This window comes from Uloborus diversus, chromosome 9 (assembly GCF_026930045.1).
Source record: "Uloborus diversus isolate 005 chromosome 9, Udiv.v.3.1, whole genome shotgun sequence".
Taxonomy (NCBI): domain Eukaryota; kingdom Metazoa; phylum Arthropoda; class Arachnida; order Araneae; family Uloboridae; genus Uloborus; species Uloborus diversus.
The window spans coordinates 74,896,465-74,917,591 of record NC_072739.1 but is presented as its reverse complement, the minus strand read 5'-3'; the positions used below and the strand labels follow the sequence as shown (position 1 = coordinate 74,917,591).

Sequence of the window (21,127 nt, the reverse complement as noted above, 5' to 3'; positions counted from 1 at the left end):
AAAAGAGGGTTCTCCCTCGGAATTTTTTCAGAACTGTAGTCTTGAAAACGCAATTGCTGCACATCACTTGACACTTTAGTGATAGAGGTCGGAAACTTGTATAGGAAATATTTCGAAGCTCCATAAACTGAATTTTAGAGGGATCTTAGATATTAGATGGGGTTAAGGGAGGTTTTTCCTAGAAAGTTTTTTAAATTGAAGTCAAAAAAAAAAAAAAGCTATATAGGCTATAGAACACCTTTGATGACATCAAGGTAAGGGATAGTGTTTTCATGCATTCTTCAAACTTTTTTAGAAATGAAAGTTCCAAAAAATATATATATATATTTGAGACTATTTTCAATGATGTTAAAGGACAGATGTTTGGGAATTCATAAAAGGGTAAGGATCTGGAAACCAATCTCCTCTCCTTGAATACGTTCTGGATCCGCCATTGCTCCATAAACATGATTTATTCTCAATGTGTTTTCAAAATATTGATGCTTTCTTCCAGGACTGGGAAACTCGCTTCTTAATGGAAAAATCTCGTGCCATCAAGTGTCCATCTGCTGGTCTGCATCTCGCATGTTCAAAACGAGTTCAAGCATTTCTGACTCGGGAGGGCATTCTTGAGCGGTTTCTGCCTCAAGATATTGCAGATCACGTGAGACAAGTTTTTGCAAAACAGTACTCTCTTGAAATGGTAAGAGCAAGAACAGTGTATAATTTTTCAAAAAAAAAAAAACTAATGCTTGTGAAGTTTATTTAAATGATGTCTGATGTAGATCTGCAAATTAAGATTTTCGTTTGGTAGCAAGTGGCCAGTTTGAGAATAATGTAGTTAGAATTTTCTTTTAAAAAAAGCATGTACCAGTATTGGGTCTTTTTGTTTTCCTTTGCTAAACTAATTTTTGGTCCTTTTAAATTCTGTAGACTGAGAATGGAGATCGAGCCATAAAGTTGGGCCTAGAAAATCCTGACAAGTATGTTCTGAAGCCGGAAAGAGATGGTGGTGGTAAGTGATATGCTCTTTCCCGAATTCAAATTTCCATGAGTCGTATGCCTAGGGGAGTACTAGGAATGCTGTAAAAATTTGAAAGTCATTTCTATTCTGACAAAGTTCCATGGTGTTTTTCCAAAGGTTTAACTGCAATTGTGTCATAAAAAAGCCTGAAGCAAATTTCTCTTGGTATATTCCTTTTTTGTAATCTCTTGTAGTGTGTATATATTCATGTAGGTAGTAGGTAGAATTTATCAATATTTCTTTAACCCTGACACACACTCATTATGCATCACTCTGTATAGGATTTAAAGCTTGTGAATCGTCAGCTGAGGTAAATGTTTGGTTGCAACTGAAAAGTTATTAAATTTCAGTTGAATTTATTACTGTCCGTTTTCCTTTAAAGAGCTTTTTTTTTTTATTGTCCATAGTTATTTAAAGATTTAAACAACTGACCGGTTACATTTAGTTCAAAAAGTAGGATTTTGAATACAGTATAACCCTGATTTAACCATTGTCAATCGACTGGAAAAATGTATTGTTAAATCAAGGATAGTGTTAAATCAAGGAACATAGACATTCAATGCAGTCGTATCCAGACCAGTGATATGTATCATTCAATTGAGGAAATTGTTAAATAGGGTTTTGTTAAATCGAAGTTATACTGTATCAAGAATAAAAATCCTTTTAAATTGCGTAGGATGAAACTGAAAGGAGTTCAATGCAAACTCTTTCTGGAGATCGCTATAAACAAATAACAATTTTTCTTCTTTTTGTGTAGGTAATAACCTTTATGGTGAAGATGTGAAAACAACATTGGACAGAATCAAATCCACAGAAGAGCGAATGGCATACATTTTGATGGAACGCATCAATCCACCCGCAATCTCCAATTGCATAGTCCTTGGAGATTGCAGTCCAGAAATAGGAGGCATTGTCTGTGAGCTCGGAGCTTTTGGAATCATTTTGGGGTAAGTGATATATTTTAGATGTTTTTTTTTAACTGTGACTTATTTTATTTCAAGTTCTCAAAAGTCTGAGGTGAATGGGGTCAATGCCACCTGGGATTGCTAAAAAATTAGATAAACCGGAGAAGTCTTAGTAATTACGATTTTACACCATTAGGATGACAAAAGGATGCACATATACTTCCTTGCATGAAGAAAGTATTTTTGCAACGAAAAATTTCACATCTACATTTTCATTCTAATCATTCATAAATATTTTCATAAATGTTTTGAGATATCTGCATATTTATGGATGTCTAAATGTGTGTTCAACTACTTCCATAGTGATTTTTTCTTTCTTTTTTTTTTTTGTCTCTAGTCAAGTTAATATTTTACTCTAATTGACAACTGCTAGTAACACATTGCTCCCAATCTTAAAATCTGAGTGTATCTATCAATGTATGTCATTGCAACACCTCTAGAATGCCAGATAATTAACAATTAAACCAAATATCGATAGATTCAAACATCATGTTTGTGCAGTTTTAGTTAGTGGAGATATTAATTGAAACATCAATTTCAAAGACTTTTCATTTGCATCAAGAAATTTTTCTAGTGGTTCTTCATTTGAAACTGGCAAGTTGCCAATAAATCTTCTCTCTGCTTAAAGTGAGGAACAAGTTTATCGTAGATTGATCCAATCAAGAGGCTTTAAGTTAGAGGCGAGCAGTGGAACTTGGAATGATGCTAGACCTGCACAGCACTGAAGGCATTAAAGGAAATTTACACTTTTGTTTTGCAGATTCAACCAGAAGCACCTTTAGCTATTGAATGTGTTCATTATTTAATGTGCGTACAAATAAGTAAAGTGAGTGGCACATACATCAGATATTTTTTCTTTAAGTCTAACTAAACATTTTTTGCTGCCTTTCTCTTCTTTTGATGGCTAAAAATATATGTGTATGGCTTCAAAAAGTAATGATGTTCCTTAAAGAACTGCATTCTTAAGTTGAACTTTTGGTTTAGGTACCTGGAATTAAGGTGGAACATTGGACTTAAAAAATATGAAAAGTCCTTATTACAGAGTACAATCATTCATTTTTAGCTAAAATTTATATATATTTTCGGAAACACACACTTAGGAACCTGAAGTTTTAAAATTTAAAACGTATTTTAGAAAATATAATTTTGTAAGAATTTAAGAAATTTTTGGCAAACTCAAAATTAAATTGTTCAGTACTTTCTATAGCAATAGTTCTCAAACTGGGTAGTACGAAGTGTTCATGGTAACTATAACTATGTATATAATAGAACTAGGCTAAGGTGCAGTGAGAAAATTCTTAATTTTTCAATGGGTACCACTAATCAGACAAGTACGGGAATCCGTGTTTTTGCAAAGAGCCGATCTCAAATACTGTGCAATTAAAAACAATGCTAGTTTTAAGTATTTCAACTCTTATATGTTAAAGAATTGGCTTTTTTCTTTTCAGAAGCAAAAAGAAAATTTTCAAGAACAACTATGGGGGCCATCTTTTGAGAAGTAAAAGGATAGATTCTAATGAAACCGGTGTAGCTGCTGGTTTTGGAGCTCTAGATTCACCTTATTTAGAATGAATCCCTCATTTTTTTTTTTTTTTAGATTTTTTATATTTGCCATCTTGCTTCTTGTTAATAAAAAGTATATTTTTCACTTTTTATGAGCAAGCTTAATCCAGTGTTATATGCTTCAAAAATAAAATAAAGTACAAACACTAATGTTCAAAACTTTTTTTATAGCAAAATATAGCTGCATGTTACAAAATTTTCGTATAAAAGGAGAAACAGTGCAAGAATTTGTTTTTTTTTTTTTTTTTGTTAAAACAAGCTCTTTTCGTATACCCTTTGGCACGAATGAGTAATCCAGAGAAGTAGATTAAGTATAATGTTCAAAATAGAAAAAATAACAGTAAGTAGATGCTGATCACTAAATTAATATTGCACTCTTAAATTTAGACAATCTTACAATTCATATTGTTCAAAACAAAATACAAATATAAATCTCAATATAAAATTTCAAATGCTGAACATCAATTTTCTTTTTTAAAATCCTATAACGTAATAGTTGGAAAATTTGATATGCAGTTAAGAAAATCAAGAGTATTTTAAATTTATTTTTCAAGTTTGATTTAAGTTTACAGTATATCTACTAAGAACCTTAGAAAAATACATTTTGTACTGGTATAGAAAGTAAGAGAAAAAAAAAAAACGCACAAGTATCCATATATAATGGACATATAGGCTTCAATTTTTGCTAATGAAGAAAAAACCCATGCGTGCTTGACAGCTGTGCCCATTTCCCAATAAAAATCAAAGTTATGTTATTTCCTTAATTTGCTATATAAATGGAGGCATATAATCGGTATTTTGAAATTTTTTAATTAAAAAATGTTTTGAAAGGATTTAAGTTCACTACACATGGAAAGCCTATGCTTCATAAACAATCTAAAAAAAATAAGAAAAATATGGTTAATTGATTCAAAATTCTGTGAGCTTCAAAAAAGGTGATTGTCCTTAAATTTTTTTTTAAAAAAGTAATAAACTGGGCTTAACCTTTCAATTTTGTAATATTGAAAAATAAAAAACAATATATATTTTTAAATATTAAAAAAAAACAAAAACAGATTGATTTAAACAAATTTCTTTGTAGTCTTACAGTAACTGCAAATTTTAAAAATAAATGCTTGTGTTTTGTAAACCATAAACCTTATTTGACTTTGACCAGACAAATGGTGCTAAGTACTGGCAGCTCATTAGTTTTCATCCATTTGGTAAACAGCAATACCCTCATGTCCGGTGGCTGGAAAAAGTAAAGGATTAAAGATCCAAATGGACTTTCAATGGTCCCTTAACCTCCTCATAGAAAGAGCGCGATATGACAACATCTTTTACAGGCTTGTCTTCTGGGGTGGTCTTGAGATTTTCAATGGTGCTCACAATATCCATGCCCTGCAAAACCTTGCCGAAAACAACATGATGTCCGTCCAACCAAGGGGTGGCTACGGTAGTGATAAAAAATTGACATCCATTGGTGTTCTTGCCTAAAAAAGAAATCTTTTTTTATTACAGTGCTCGTGGAAGTTTTTTGATGGTAGTCATGTTAGAGCAGCCTTTCCTAGATGAGATAGATATTTGTATTCAATGGGTAAAAAAAAATTAACCATGTTTGTTTTAAGTAAAGAAAATATTCCTGTTATGTGAAAAAAATTCAAAATAATCTTTTTTTTTAATGTTTTTAATTGAAACAAGTAAAAAATAAGCTTCTTAAAATATAGTAAATTGTTAAGATATTCAAACTTAATTGAACTAATGCCATTCCTATCTGATGGTACACTGAACTCTCACTTGTAGAAATCGAGGAGTTAAAAAATTAGAATAGGTAGCACCTTTAGGTGTCGAAGTACTGGTTAAAACAGAAAATACAGGTTGGAGATAAGTTGTTTATTCAATATTTAAGCTAGGAATGAATACAGATTCCAAGAATTTATCAGACATTCAAAAATTCAGAAATTTTTAGGGATGCCCTGGATATCTGGTAGATTTTTAACAATTCCATCCGACTACTTCAAACCAGGTGTCCAACAGTTTTAAGGCAGGCTATCAAATATTGATGTGGGGAGAAAAAAAAATCTGGAAACTTTTCAATCAAAAAATCAATTTTTTGGTTAACTTTTTGGCTAATGTTAGGAGACTATTTTTCCTTCATTACTTTCTGCTCCTAAAACAAAATTACAGGTTATATCTCCCAAACTTTTACTGGACATGGAAGCTTTCCAAATTTCGAGTTTTTCCATGATTTCCAGCTCATGTATATTTTTCTTCAGCTTTTCAAAAAAATTTTAGCTAAAATATTTTTTAAAACAAACTACAGGCCTTTGAGGATTGCATGTGCCAAAAAAAAAAAACTTGTAAAAATGTCAACTTATATATATATATATATATATTAATACTATTTTACTTATTTCTCAAAGTATATATAATGATTATAATCATAACTTTAGAAATTAAAATTGATCATTGAAGCCTTACTAAAATGTTTATGCAAAACAGTGTGACAAAGGAGGGAGTTAAGTGAAGCGTAATGCAGGGGGAGGGAAAGTCAAAATTGTTTTTAAAAAAAATTGACATCATTTATGGATAGCCAAATAACAAATGAACCCTTAACAAAAATCCCCATCTGACAAAAACTAAAACCTTTTAATGCAAGCATGCTGGAATATTGTAAAAATAATAATAATAAACTCAGTTTTTTTTTTTTTTTTTGTGAAAAATCAACCAAATGTGGATAAATATTAATACAATGTTTTATGCGAGTGATGCATACACAAAACCTTATTTGAGTCATCCGCGAAACAATTATGCTTCCAAATTTAGGCTAACAATTTATGAGTTGGTGCTATGGGTAAGAACAGAAATATTTTTGGCTGAAGTTTGTTTCCTTCCAAAAAATTTTGAACAAAATAAAACAATATTTTAGAGCTTGATTTTATGTGTAGCATTACTCTAGTACACTATAGATTAAAATATAGAGGTTTTAAAAATTATCTTCAAATGTATTTATAGAGGAATGTAGTTATAGAGGAGAAGTTGGATGTTATTAGATTTACAGAGTCAAGGGCTATCGAATTTGATGCAGAGTTATTACACATTGCTGGGTATAATTTGTTTAGACAAGATAGAGTAGGCAAAAGAGGTGGCGGGATTTTGTTTTATGTTAGAGACAATTTTATTTGCAATGAATTGGTCATTAATGATAAACCTATTGATATAGTTTGGCTGGAGTTGATGAGCAATAAGTGCAAAAAATTACGCTTTGGAAACATTTATAGGCCTGATTCAAACCAGGGACAAGATGAATAGATGTATCACATTATTAGTGTCATAAAGGGATCCATTATCATAATGGGGAATTTCAATTTTCCAGGTACTGATTGGAATAATTTTTATCCAGGTAATGGTAAAGAAGAGGAATTTTTAAAAGTAATAGGGAAGTTTTCGATTTTTCAATTTTATTTTTATACAATAGAGTAACATGTATGAACATCATTGGTGAAAAAATTTTTGCGATACGATAAGTAGTTTTTTTTTTTAATTTTTAAAGTTCAAGCGCTTGTGACGTCAAATGGCATAGGAAGTGACGTCATGCACTCTTCCGATACGGGAGAAGCCGAAAGACGGGTAGGCTTCGAAGTTGACTTCGAAGACGAAACATAAAAGACTTATCTCCTCGCTTTTAACTCCTCGCGTTTCCGGAACATTAAACCTCTCATCCTCTCGGAAATATTCGAATATCATCATTGATGTTACATGAGGAAGATTATTTAGATTATGCTTTAACGAATCCAGTCTCCATAGTGTGTTCAAAAGGATTATTGAATTTCTAAAAACTAAAAATATCAGCGCGCTCAAAATGTCCCTAGCGAAAACAAGGGATCTTCGGCGGAAGGCTGCCCATTTGCGCCCTGTGACGTAGGCTCGTGACGTTTCAGAAGAGCGCACTTTTGCGTGGATTTTTAAAAATTCATTAAAAATCAACCACGGTGTTCTAAAATTAAGGTGATGGTGAATTTTTTAGTTTTGAGGGTTAATTAACAATATCCAATAGCCAAAATATGAACATTTAATAGGTTGCAACTTCCCTATTGGTGACGTTTTCTTAGATCAAGTTGTAACTCAGGGAACTAGCGAGCAGGCGATTTTGGATCTAGTTTTTGTGACATAGGAAGTTCTGATCAGGGGTTGTGTGTAGGGGATCATGTTGGAGATAGTGATCATAACAGCATTAAGTGATTAAATCTAAAATTATTACTCTTTGTACAATTTTAATAATTTTAGGTTTGTGCCCAATTTCAGAAACACTGATTTTGTTGCACTAAGGCAGAGCTTGAAAGAGGTTTTTTTTATTTTGTCAGGATTGGAAAATAGCAACGTAGATCAGCACTGGGCGGAATTAAAGGAAAAACTAGCTAAAACGGTTGGGGATTATGTTCCATTTAGGAGAAAAGGTATCAGTACCAAAATTTGGCCCATGTGGTTCTTCTGGGAGACTAAAGAAGCTCTAAATTATAAGCAAGCCGCTTTTCTTCAGTTTAAAGAAACTGGTCGGATTACGGAGAGGCTCTAGTATGGTAAGGCAAGGCGAAATTTTAAGTATTTGGTACGGATTCAGAAAAGGGAATCGGAGCAACGGCTAGCAGATGACATTGAGCCCCTAAAAGGCTTTTTGCTTACGCTAATTCTGGGAAAGCTCGAAACAGTCAAATTGGGCCATTGGTTGATGAGCATGGAAATTTAATCCAAAATGATAGGCATATTGCAAATGTTCTAAATAACTTTTTTTTTTAAAGTGTGTGTAACGATAACTGTATCTCAACAGTTGACACTAACAAGACACAAGCTATTATACAGCTTGAGGATTTTGTATTTTCAGGGAGGAGCAGAGCCTGATCATTCTGACATTGGACATGGGCACATTTCTATTTCAGGGCCCGACTAAGATTTTTGAAGACACTAGGCATGAAATTCATTTCGTTATCCCCCTATTCCCGCTGATTCTGAAGTAATAAAATATTTCGATACTTGCGTATTAACGCAACCATGCTATATAAATTTGGTGGTACCTCACATCACAACTTTTAAAAAGTAGAAGAGATATAGTGTACGATAATTATATAAGATGTGGTTAAACTTTGCCAGTTTACCGTAAATATCAAAGTTATCTATGATATAACTTTTTTTGTAAATACATACTAAGCATGGAGTGGTTTTGAGATCTGCAAAAAGATAAAATTTCTAAAGGGAATATTTATCAACAAATATGAGATTTTTTCCTTTTCTTGGCATTTGCAAAAATATTAATGACATCATTGTACTCTAGATTCTAAGGGAAATCATTATCTATTTTTAATTGGCATAATAAATAAAGGGAATTCTGGTCTCCCCTGAAATCTAAGAGGAGGGACTTGTGCCCCGCATGCCCCTGCAGTAATCAGGCTCAGGGGAGGAGGTTCTATTTTGAAAAAGATTAAAGCAACTAAAGCTCTGGGACTAGATAATATTTTTCCCAAAATTTTAGTTGAATGTGCAAAGGAATTACTGGAGGATATTTTAAATATTTTCAATGCTTCTTATAACTCGGGGACAGTGCCAGAGGACTGGAAGCTGGCTAACATAACGTCGCTCTTCTACAAAGGGTCTAAAGGTAATGTAGGGAATTATAGACCTGTAAGTCTGACTTCAGTGATTTGTAAGATTTTCGAAACTTTGATCAAAATTAAGATCATGAATTTCTTAGAGACTAATAGTCTGTTGACTAGTTTGCAGTATGGTTTCAGGAAAGGTACATCCTGTGTTACTAATTTATTGCATTTCTATGACAAGGTTACCTCATCTTTAGATAACAAAAAGTGTGTGGATGTTTTTTATATTGATTTTCAAAAAGTTTTTGACAGGGTACCACATGTTGCTCTTCTCAGCAAACTAGCTGATATAAGAATAGGAGGAAAAACTTTACTTTGGGTTAGAAATTAGCTCACTGGAAAGAAGCAAAGAGTAGTTGTGAGGGGAAATCATTCTAAATGGAGTGATGTTTTAAGCGGAGTTCCTCACGGATCAGTCAGTTTTAGGGTTTCTTCTGTTTATTATTTTTATGAATGACATTGATGAAAATATTTCTGGAAACATTAATTGTTTTGCTGATGATGTAAAAGTTATGGGGATTGTAGAGAATGAGAAATAAGTAAAACAGCTTCAAGAGGATTTAGATCATATTACTAAGTGGGCGGATAGGTGGGGTATGGCAGTTAATGTAGGGAAATCTCAAGTGCTACACTTAGGTCATGGAAATAAGCGTACCAGTTATTTTTTACAGGGTTTAGTCATTAGTCAGGCAGAAAACGTTATTGATCTGGGTATCTTAATAAATTAGGATTTCAAGTTTAGTCAACAGTGCAGCATTGCAAGTAACAAAGCCAACAGAATGCTTGGGTTTATCAATAGATCTATTTCAAACAAATCTAAGAAGGTTCTTCTGCCTTTATATATGAGTTTAGTAAGATCTCATTTGAAGTATGCTGTTGAGTTTTGGTTGCCTTATCTAAAGAAAAAAAATATTTCTGTATTGGAAAGGGTTCAAAGAAGGGTAACTAGACTAGTAAGGGGATTTTCAGATTTAGATTATGATACCAGACTTAATAGGCTTAATATGTATAGCCTGGAGCAAAGGAGAGTCAGAAGGGATAAAGCATTTATTTAAATTTATCAAAATGAAAGATGTTAATGGATTAAATTTGTGCACGGAAAGCAGGACAAGGGGTCATTGTTTTAAGCTATTTAAATCTCAGGCTAACTTAGAAATCAGGAAAAATGACTACTTCAGTAGGGTCGTGAACACTTAGAACAGCTTACCGGAAGAGATGGTAATGGGCAAGGGCTTGGATAGCTTTAAGAAAGCCATTGATCTTTGTTGGGGACTAATAAACTGACTGGAACCAGCCTAGCAGGGGTCAGAGCCCATTGCTGGTTTTCACATTTATATTTTTATTTAATATGTTTTCAAAGAAATTATTTATGAAACAAGTATGATTTATTGTTTTGAAGTAACATTACAAAAAAAAAAGAACATGTAAGGTAACTAAAAGCAACTGTTGATTCAGATAGCCAAATCCCATAAACAAAGTAACATCGGATAGCCGAAACCCAGCATCAGACAAAATCAGTCAGGTGAAAAAAAAGGTGAATGATGTGTTGCAAAACTACATATGTGCCCCTGTTTGTTAAATTTTTTTAATATCAATGTTTCTCATAAAATTTAATTTAGAATTAATTTTGGCAACCAGTGTATTATGGCAAGGTACCTACTAATTTGTGTAATTTCTTGTTTATCACTTTGGGGAGGGGGGAATCCCCCCCCCCCCCCAATTTTATTTTCTGGTTACGGCATTGGAGAAGACACTCGACTGCCATCTTCACATGGTATCCGATGATTCTATTTCAGTTTTCGGCAGAAGGCGTATTAGGATCATAGCATTTTCTCGTAAAAGCAGCAGTTTTTAAAATGTAAGAATAACAAAAGTAGCAACAGACAAGTGAAGCAAGTAATGTAAAGGACACTGAAATTTTTGCACATTAAAATGTATGCCAAAGTTAGGGTTGTCTCATTTACAAGCACTAGGATAGGTACCGATCGCCCCCCCCCCCCCCCCGAGTGAAATTGAACTCTGCGTTCGAGAAGGCAGAGTGAAGTGCCTTCTCCTAGAAAACGGACAATATTTGCTTTAACAATGTAACTTCCTCATAGATGCATAACTATCTCATTCATTTGCTCTATCAGTATAAAGCAATTATGTCCATCAAAACAAGTAGCAATATTGCATTAATTATAGTAAACTTAAATAATACTAATTAGTATGTAACAAGTTAAAATAATAAAATATAATTTAAGAATTTTGTACCAAATAAATGTATGTTTTTTTTAATCACATTTTATTTTTAACTTTTGAAATGCTATGAAACATTAAGTGCTGCAGGATTTGAAAAAGTTATAGAACTAATATTGCTTTACAGAATTCAAGAACACTTAATAATAAATAAAACAGTTTACCAGCATTGGCCATGCTCAATATTCCTGGGCCAGAATGCTTTAAGTCGAAGTTTTCATCATCAAAATATTTCCCTCCATAGATTGATACAGAACCGCTGCCATCTCCAGTTACAGTATCACCACCTATAGATAGGAAAAAGGAAACAAAATCTCATTCAGTCAACTTTCCCACTTTTGAATATACCAGCAAAACCTAGGCACTGCCTTGCCATGAAAGCAAGAACTAATATAATTTGTTAAATTTTAGTGAAATCTTATATCAAAGAAATAATGAGTTGTTCAAAAATATCAATTAATAAATGACTATGTTGCTACGTATGAAAGTAAAAATCAAAACTCTACCTTGAATCATGAAATCCTTAATCACTCTATGAAACTTAGTTCCTTCATATTTGTTGCCTTTGTAACCTTCTCCAGCAAATGTGACAAAATTCTGGACAGTCTTCGGGACAGTCTTACCGAATAAGCCGATTACAATGGTTCCCAGTTTCTTCCCATCTGTCGAAACATCAAAAAAGACTTTGTGGGTAACATCAACTTGCTTGCCCTAGTAAACAGAGGAAATTGTTTGGTAAAGATCATATCATTTTTGGACACCCTGTATATTTTTCACGTCTAAAATAAAAAAACCTTAAACAGTCGTTCCTCAAGAACGTCCTGTTGAGGACAAATGATGTTATGTATCAAAACATGTTTTGTGAAATCTTTCGACCATCATATGTTTGTATATTTTTTTATTGCTGCGCTAAGATGTGGTCCGTTAATAAAGCATCAATTCAGGGCTTAACGAAAGAAATTACATGTAATTTCATGAGCTTGGCAAGAATATTCACTATAAGCTGATTAAAGTGAAAAACCAACGTAAATAAAGCACAAATTTTGAAAAAAATACAGCATATAGCTATTTCAAGGCTACAATGGAGCCTCTTCAGTGCAAAAAGCTCGCCAACACGACCGAAAGTCGCAAGGTTATCTCTCCTCCTTGCTCTGAGCCTGCGGTTGACAGGTTGTTTGCCAATTGGTTGTACATTGTCTTGTGTCCTGAATTCCTATTGGTTGGTCCTCTTTGGTATAAATACCGTTGTCTATGTGGTTGTCAGTTCTCTTGCAACTTTCGGTTGTGTTGGGGAGCTTTTTACATTGATGAAGAGGCTCCATTGTAGCCTTGAAACAGCTATATGCTGTATTTTCTTTAAAATTTGTGCTTTATTTGTTGGTTTTTCAATCTATTCATATTGTAGCACAAAGCTTGTATGATAGTTTTTCATTTATTCACTATAAGTTTTTATAATTTTCTTCTGAACAAAATTTGTTTCTTCTTTTCCAGACAAGACTTTTTAACTTATTATTCATGATTTTTTACTTAAATCAGCAATTTTTTTTTAATGATAATTAAAATTTGACTTTTAATATTTTTTTTAAACAGATTACTTGGATTGAAGACACTAGTTATATGTTACATTTATAAACATGCACAATCAGAGGTGTAGCTAGACCCGACTTTCGGGGGGGGGGGGGGGTCTTTTATATATATATATATATATATATATACTAGCAAAAATACCCGGCGTTGCCTGGGTCAGTAATAATTATGAGAAACAATCGTTACTTGCCCTTGTTTTCTGTTTTAAGCGAAAGAATTTAAAACAAACCTTTCTGACGTGATTAAAAATCAAGCTTCTTCCTTACTCATTAAACTAAAATAGGAATAAGTATAAAGAACAAAATAGTATTCAATTAGAAACGAAAGCACGACATTTAAGCATATACAAATTTGAAGAATTTCCGAAATATGAAATTAAACTTTACATGTTTAAAAAGATTTATTTGTTAGTACTGTTTTTTTTAATCTAAAACCTTCTCAGTACGGCTATTGATGTACGAACTGTTTTAAAAAATGTAGCAGCCCGTGTTCCCCTTACACTTGCTTTAGTTATTTTGGGAAATTTCAATTTTTGTGAACACTTGGTGCGGTTTAAAATCTTACCAAATTTGCGAGAATCATTTTGGGACACTTTCGATAATACTCCCCCTCCTTACTAATTTTTATTATAGAAATATTGTTGCCAGATGCTGAGATACTTTTGGTCAAAAAAAAATGGCGCCAAACGGTTTCATCCGAAATGTTTCCAAAATAAGTAGTAAAATTTGGCGATTGTTTGAAATCGTGCAAAAAGAAAAATTAATGGAAGTTTTTGTGCGGTTTATGGATTTGCCTAATTTAGTTGTTGAATTATTTTACACCAGTGTTTTTTTTTTTTTAAGTATCTTTGATTGGCGATATTTTGTTTATATGGTGAAAGCTGAGAAACATTATGTAGTCTTTCGGCTAAAAAACAGCGACAGTGGAAAAAACTGCCAAATGCATCAGCTACTGAAATCTTTCTGAAAAAATTCTGGCGAGGAAGTGTCCAATCAGCATAAATAATAATAATAAACCATTAATTACATAAGTTCCGTTTAAAAGTAAAATGATCAGCCAAATCCATTTATTTTTAGCCAAACTTGTGGAAAAACGTTACTTTAAGATTTGACTTGAGAAAAGCCTCAAAAAGTCAGACGAAACGCAAAAATATTCAACAATACAACAGTTCTTAGGAGTTGAGATGACACACTAAATAATGACTTGGGTTGATGAAAGCCTTCGAACAGGGAACAAAAAGCTCATAACTCGTTTTTTATACAACTTAGAAACTACCAACAGATGCTATCTTCAGCAGAAAAATTGGCGCTTTCGATGGACATATAATGTTAGTATGTGCACGCTGTTTTCCACCCCCATATTGGGACATTTATGCGAAAATTGGGACAAAAATTGGAATAAAAAGGGAGCTGTCAATCGGATTTTTTTGAACTGGTCTATAAACCTTCCCAGTACCAAACTGAACAAACGCTGAAAGTTTCAGCCAAATCTGCCGGGTAGTTTCTGAGATCTTAGGGAACAAATTTACCAAAGTCCATTTTTATATATATAGATATATGTATGTATGTAAATTTTTATTTTTGTATTAAAAAATTAAGAGGGAGGTAAATCTTATATACTTTGGAATGGGGTGCCCCAATTCCGATACTTGTGTCAAACAAAACAAAAGCAAAGTATTTTTTATATTTTTAATGTTATGGAAAATTCAACTTTTTCATTTCCCTTTATTTAATTTAAAGTGAAATTTTCTAGCAACGTCTTGTCAAAACCAGTCTATCCAAATCAGGTGGAAATCAAACATCTGATGAGGGTGTTCTGTTTATGAAATTGCTTTTCATATCATTATATTTATATGTTGCTTTTTATGTATTTACATTTATACTAATTCTAAAGCAGTTAATAAAATTTGAATTAAAAAAGTTAGGGAAGAAATATAGGCGGTAGAAAGTTATTCGCTCAAATGCATACTATCTGTTCTCCTCTCAAGTCTTTATTTTTAATTTTATTAGCTGCTTTAGAATTTGCATAAATATCTATTTGAGAGAGCAGCAGCAATTTTCGGGTATTATAAACAGAAGTCTTTTATTTTCTACTTTTTAATCCAAACCAAGCTAATAGAAATAATCTAGATTTATCTCTCTATTTTTTTTTCTTTAATGTGAAATTCGAAATATACAGATTCGACTGTATGCAATATTCCCACTGCGCGGCTCATAAAACTCAACATATTTAACAATTTGCAGAATCTATGACAAAGAAAGGCTGCATATACGTGGATTTAACAAATAAATCTCATTTCTAAAGCAAAGTGTCAAATTTCACTCAATTATCCAAAAAATGTCTCAGCATAGGGAGGCGTCTTTATGCTTGAGGGAGCATATTTTCAATGACATTGGGGGGGGGGGGAGTGAAGTGAATTTTTGACCTTTGTTACTCAGAAAAATGTAGTTTTGATGGTTTTTTTCTTTTTCTTTTTTTTTCCCTTTCTCTTCCCTTTTTTCGTGACTAACGTTTCAGGGGGGTTTTGTCCCCAAACCCCCCCTTAGCTACACCCTTGTGCACAATATTTTTTAAATATATAAAAAAACATTTTCTAAGATATTTTCTAGCATTAACTTTTAAAATTTACAAAGATAAACAAATCTGTACATGACTCAAACCGCATGTATCGTTTAAGACACCAGAAATTATCGTACACTGTAAGTGTAGAATAAAATAATCAAGCTTAAGTAGAATTTTCTTTTTACTTTTGAAAACTTAAATAAACCAAGCTATTACTTCATGTTATACCAGTCTACAACAATACTGTTGGGACCTAAAAAAATATTGTTATAGACAGGTTTATTGTTGCAGATAGTATTGTTATACACAAGTTTCACTGTACTTACTTTTTTATTGCAAAGTATACTTTAATATATTTTCTATTTTAATACCCTATAATGGTTTTCACTACCTGTTAGTGAAATCATATGTCCAGGTTCACTTCATTGTTAAGAGCTATGAAAGCAATATAACTAAACACATTACTAATGAAATCGTATTCAAATTGCACACATAGGGAACTCGAACATAGACAGACAAAGACGAACTTAGATAGCTTAGTTAGTTGAAGCAAAAGTTGTAGATGCAACAGCCTGCATGGCCTTCAGAACAACACATTTTAAAGCAGCAAAATTAATTTGAAAAAAAAAAAAAGTTGAATGATATCAATCAATGACCTACAAAAAAAAAAGCCTTTTGATTTAAATCTGCAAAACGGCATTACCAGACACCAAAAAGTTTTTATGTTTGCCTGTTCAGTTAATTATTAAAATCAACGACTTGGTGGAGAACAAGCTATTGAGTTTGGAACTAGTATTTTTAAGTGCAAGGGCGCTCATATGCAAAATTTTAAGGGGGAGTGAGGCTCAAAAATTTTGCCCATGGTTTAGCAGAATATATTTTCCCTCATGAAAACTGATTTCAGTACAGATTATAGATATTAAAACGTGACATTTTTAATAACTTATTCACTAATGGCTGGAAAAGAAATTTTTATGCATTTTTGCAAAGAAAAAAGTACTAAAAGCAATGAAATTCCCATTTCTCAGGGGCGGGGGGCTGGAGCCCCCTTGCCCCTTTATATGGGCGCCCTTGCTTAAGTGTCATCTAGTGAATATCTGTATCTCTATTTCATAATTTGTGAAACTCCTTCCATAATGTTTTTATTTGAAGGCAGGAATGAACTTCGCAATATAGTACCATGCAACATGGAGCTGATGCACAGCATGTAAAAAAAGCTACTAATTTTCATTTATGCATTTGTGTTAAAATAATAGGCCTGAGAGAAAATTGTCACTCTCTACACGCCACACCAGGTAACTAACCGTCTTGCTTTGGTGCCTTAATCAGACCCAGATGATTATTGCTTAATTTTGTTTTTTTCTTTTGTGTTATATTTAGTTTATGCTGTAAAAATGATCTCAAGTTCTCACATGGTCATTCAATATGTAAGATAATTATTGGTTGTACTCTCCTACATTACCAAGAAATATCGCACAATAAGATAATTTTTTCTATTTTTAAGTCAGGATGTAAAATCCTAAAATCCAGAAAGGGTACAGTCTCGCATTCCCGATTTGGGATCCCATACTATACATCAAATAACTATCTGAAATATTGCTGCCTTATGTGTTTGATAAGATCATTTTCACAGCATAAAGAAATAAACGAGTTCCTGACTGAATTCAAAACTTAACATCCTGCACTTGCACTCAGCACTGTATTTGGGGGAAAATATTTGAGAGAACTCACCTTGGATTTTGTGTGGGATGCATAAAAACAAAAGATGGTTTTAAATCATTTTACATACCATTTGCATTATTTTTACAATGAAAACCCAAATATTTTGGTGGTCGGTGCCCCATGTTTTTCCTCTACCTCCAAGTACAACACTGGTTGAACTTATGATTCAAAAGCAGTGGTGGATTTAGATTAGAGGGCTTATCCCAGTGCATTTTTGATGGTGCTTCACAATTGCAACATGGCAAATCTAACACTGCTTTAAAGTTAAATAATTATTATCTTGCAATATTCTTACAAATTGAAGATTTTATATTAGTTTTTTAGTAACACAACCTAGTATTAAAATTGGTTAGTTGAAAAAACATAACAAATGTTAATACTTTTTAGTACTACATAAAGCAACTTACCAGAAATTCGTTTTTTATTGGCGTTTTAGAGTCTAGGCGATTTTTTAAATTAATTTTTAAAGCATGCAGGTATCTGTTACGGATTTGAGGTGGCCATTTCTTCCAATCTGAAGATCTCTGTGGACAAACATGGATATTTTTTTATGCAAGTTTTCTACTAAATGGAGAATTTCTTTGATAGGAGCAGTATAAGTGATTCAGTGGTACAAAGAGCATTCTCTAGTACTAAGTGCAGCAGCAAAATCGAAGAAAAAATATTCTTATGTTCATGACCTACAGCCACAGAATATGGAGCGAGAAACACCGTAACATGAAATAACAATTATTTAATGGTCTTATTCTTTTTTAAAATATCTGCTGCAAAAAAATTCATTAAGTAGAATTTTCTCTCATTTTTTTTTCTATAACATAAGATCTGTCCAAAAAAGTTCCTGGACTTGAAACTGGGATATTTTATGAGCTTGAACCTAGAATTTTAACTTGAAACCGTTTCAAAAGTGGGAAAAAATTGATTAATTTTCAAAATGCTAAAAACTGCATTTAAAGAAGCTTAGAGAAAGAACAACTAATGCCAAAAATATCAATTTTAAGATACGTATTTGTGAAGTTCGTTACTTTTTTTTCTAACTCTGTCCAGCTTTCACACCTGCACTCAACCAAATTTTCAACACTTCAAGAGATTGTCTCACGCTGCATTGGAAATGTACATCTAATTTAAAAATACTTTAATTGTTTAACTACAAGTGACATTTGTTGTTTGAGCACTAAATAAAAATACGCTGAAAACAAAATTATAAGATCTGGATAAATGTGATATAACTTAAATTCAATACTATTGCACAGTATCACATTGGTCATCGTTCGTGGACAGATTTGTATCATAAACTAAATTTAGTTAAAATCCAACATAAGTTTTAAATATGATTGTATCTCAATTAAAAACGATTGTTGAAATGGAAAGGTCACTAACCAATGATGTTGATCAGAAAAACATCTCTCTAATGCCAATGCTAGCTAACAATAAAGACTAACAATTAAGAGGAGTATACTTATGTGGAAAGGTAAAAAGCAGTATCTGCAGAAATGAGTTTTTGAGATGTTTGAAGGAACAAGTTTTGGGTTCCTTACTCACAATAGAGAAATGTTTGAATTTGATGTTTTTTCGTGTTTTACTTTCAGCGGAAACCAAATAAGTAAGCTTGTACAATAAAACTGAAGAACAATGGATGACAAAAATGCAAACAGAAGAAAGAAACATTTGCAGATACTGCTCTTTACCTGCCCACAGCAGTGTAGCATCTTTGTGGGTTCATGTCAGAAATTTGACAAAAATGTACGATGAGGTAGGTTTGTAAAATTCATTCCCCAACTGAAAACAAAAAAAAAATTGTATCATGGTCAATCAAGATCTTCTAAACCATGCCAGTTTCGTGGCTCATCGAAGGGGGGATTTGAGAATATATTCCCATTTCCCGAAATTCAGAAAAATTTTCGTTTGAAAATAGAAAAAAATAAACTGACAATACATCCCCCCCCCCCTCTCAAGAGATTCACCCATATCGTGTCCTAATTCTTTTTTCTGGATATGCCACTATGGCAGTTCAAGCACTAACACCTACATTTCTTCTACTAAACATAGCGTTCAATATTTTAATCTGAAAAGGGGATACTCTAAAACAGGTTTTCCAAAGTTGGTGCCGAAATGAGAGAGGCAGAGGGGATGCCAATATATATTCATAAAAGAGATGGGGTTAGGGTGCCATGAAAATTTTCTAATTCTCCAAAGAGTGTTGTGAATTCGTAAAGTTTAGGAACCCCTCCTATTAAGTATCCTCAGATAAGTAAGTGCAAGAGAAGGTTTATTGTACTGCCATCTAACTTTGCGAGAGAATAACACTGCTGCATAAATGTTTTTCAAGCTATTCTTCAATCGGTGATGGACGTCAAGAGGGTAAGATAACCAGGGGGTGCCATCTCCCCCCCCCCCTTCAGCTGGGCACCCCGAAAATAACCTATTAAGTGCAGGTAATGACATTTTTTAAAGGGATTTCAGTTAATCAATGCAGTAAGAGAAGTTTATCCTGGAACTTTCAGCTAATACAAAAATGTTTAACGCTGTTGAAACTAACATGAGCACAACTTAATTTACATGAGAGCTGCACTTGTTTCAATTTTCCGTGAATTTTCACAAATTACACGGTATCCAGACTATTTAAATGAAAATAAGTTCTGGTAACCATGGCCAATAACAAGAATAATTTGAAGGATATTGTGATTTAATGATTTGAAATTTCTCAGTAAAATTATGACACAAAATCAGTTCTGGAACTTTTTTAACATGTGGTATATCAGTGAAAAATCGAAGAGATATTTTTTTTCTTTTCATAATCCAGAATATGTTTCATATTCCAGAAAATGAAATAAATTTAAGAGGGAATTTGACTAAAGTCATATCTCTCTCCTTTTTTTTTTTTTTTTTTTTTTTCAAAAAGTCTGAAACCCTGCGTGCTAGAAATGTAACAACTGCTACAACATTTTTATCAAATAATTAAATATGGGCAGTTTCCTTACAGCAATTAGGGGATTTAAATTTTATTTTTGATGTTATATAAATAGAGGGCGCCACTAAAGGGCGGTGGCTTTAACTAACAAAGAATACACTGATTGTCATTTTTAAGCAATTTATGGCATCTGGAAGCAAAAATTTAAAAATATAGCAGAAACAGGAGCCACATATATGAAACAAGCTATTAAATATTGCCAAAACAATGAATAAGGATAATACACGATTCGTGAAAATGATGAATAGACAATGCCGACTTACTTTTGCAAACACAACTGTAACACAGAAGAAAAATAATATGTACTTCATTATTGTGAATTTCTAGGAAAGACGATTCAATTTGTTGGTAGGTCCAGCTTGAAAAGTAACGTTTTAAAAACTCAGACTCTGTTAAAAAGGCGTCTGTCGCAAATGGGTCAGTGACTCCTACAGTTACATTGCCAATTGAAAGCAGATAGTTTCCAGATGGTGAATAGTGCTGCACCCTACAGGAGAAATTCCTGTGATTCAAATTTAAAAAAAAAAAAAAACGTTGCAAAAGTAAATTTTGTAACACAATTAATTAGTTTTCATTTGAAACATAAATTCTTAATCAGATTCACGACACCTAAAAATCCTTCAGCAACTTCACGTAATTGAAATTTGAAGAACATTAAACGCACTCTGGTCTTTCTTCTCGAATTTTCAAATAACCATTTATACTTCAAAAGCTTTTTCTTTCTTAATTTCTGGCTCACATAGAATTAAATCACGGTTCCTGCGTTGAAAATCTGAAAAACTTTCTTCGAAGATGAGGGTAACCTTCTCCTCCTGGTATGGGGTAAGGAGGAGATTCCCTACATTACCACGTAGCACAAAACCTATCGACGTAGAAATCTTTCAAAAAA

General features: G+C 32.7%; 2 protein-coding genes across 3 annotated transcripts in view; one reads left to right on the top strand and one right to left on the bottom strand.

Annotated features, from left to right (window-relative positions):
• Positions 1-4,318, top strand: part of LOC129230592 (glutathione synthetase-like) — a 35,615-nt gene extending 31,297 nt beyond the window's left edge. For both annotated transcript variants that reach the window (XM_054864999.1, XM_054864997.1), the window contains exons 9-12: positions 494-682; positions 913-994; positions 1,761-1,950; positions 3,417-4,318. In XM_054864999.1, the coding sequence (XP_054720974.1) occupies positions 494-682; positions 913-994; positions 1,761-1,950; positions 3,417-3,540 (585 nt within the window). In that variant the 3' untranslated portion in view covers positions 3,541-4,318. The remainder of the gene's footprint in view (positions 1-493; positions 683-912; positions 995-1,760; positions 1,951-3,416) is intronic.
• A 142-nt stretch (positions 4,319-4,460) lies between these two features.
• LOC129230593 (peptidyl-prolyl cis-trans isomerase B-like) lies at positions 4,461-20,690 on the bottom strand. The gene is made up of 4 exons (XM_054865000.1): positions 20,502-20,690; positions 11,906-12,110; positions 11,564-11,686; positions 4,461-5,003 (listed from the first exon to the last, which is right to left on the bottom strand). Exons 1-4 carry the CDS (start codon positions 20,547-20,549, stop codon positions 4,780-4,782), a joined length of 600 nt encoding a protein of 199 aa, XP_054720975.1. The 5' UTR covers positions 20,550-20,690; the 3' UTR covers positions 4,461-4,779.
• Between the last annotated feature and the right edge of the window lie 437 nt (positions 20,691-21,127).

Excerpts from the sequence above, each read along its gene's own strand:
- LOC129230593 (XM_054865000.1), bottom strand. The coding sequence starts at position 20,549 with ATGAAGTACATATTATTTTTCTTCTGTGTTACAGTTGTGTTTGCAAAA. Across the intron at positions 11,687-11,905 it reads TAAGGATTTCATGATTCAAG|GTGGTGATACTGTAACTGGA; the intron begins GTAGAGTTTTGA and ends TCCTATCTATAG. Across the intron at positions 5,004-11,563 it reads ATTGAGCATGGCCAATGCTG|GCAAGAACACCAATGGATGT; the intron begins GTAAACTGTTTT and ends TTTCTTTTTTAG.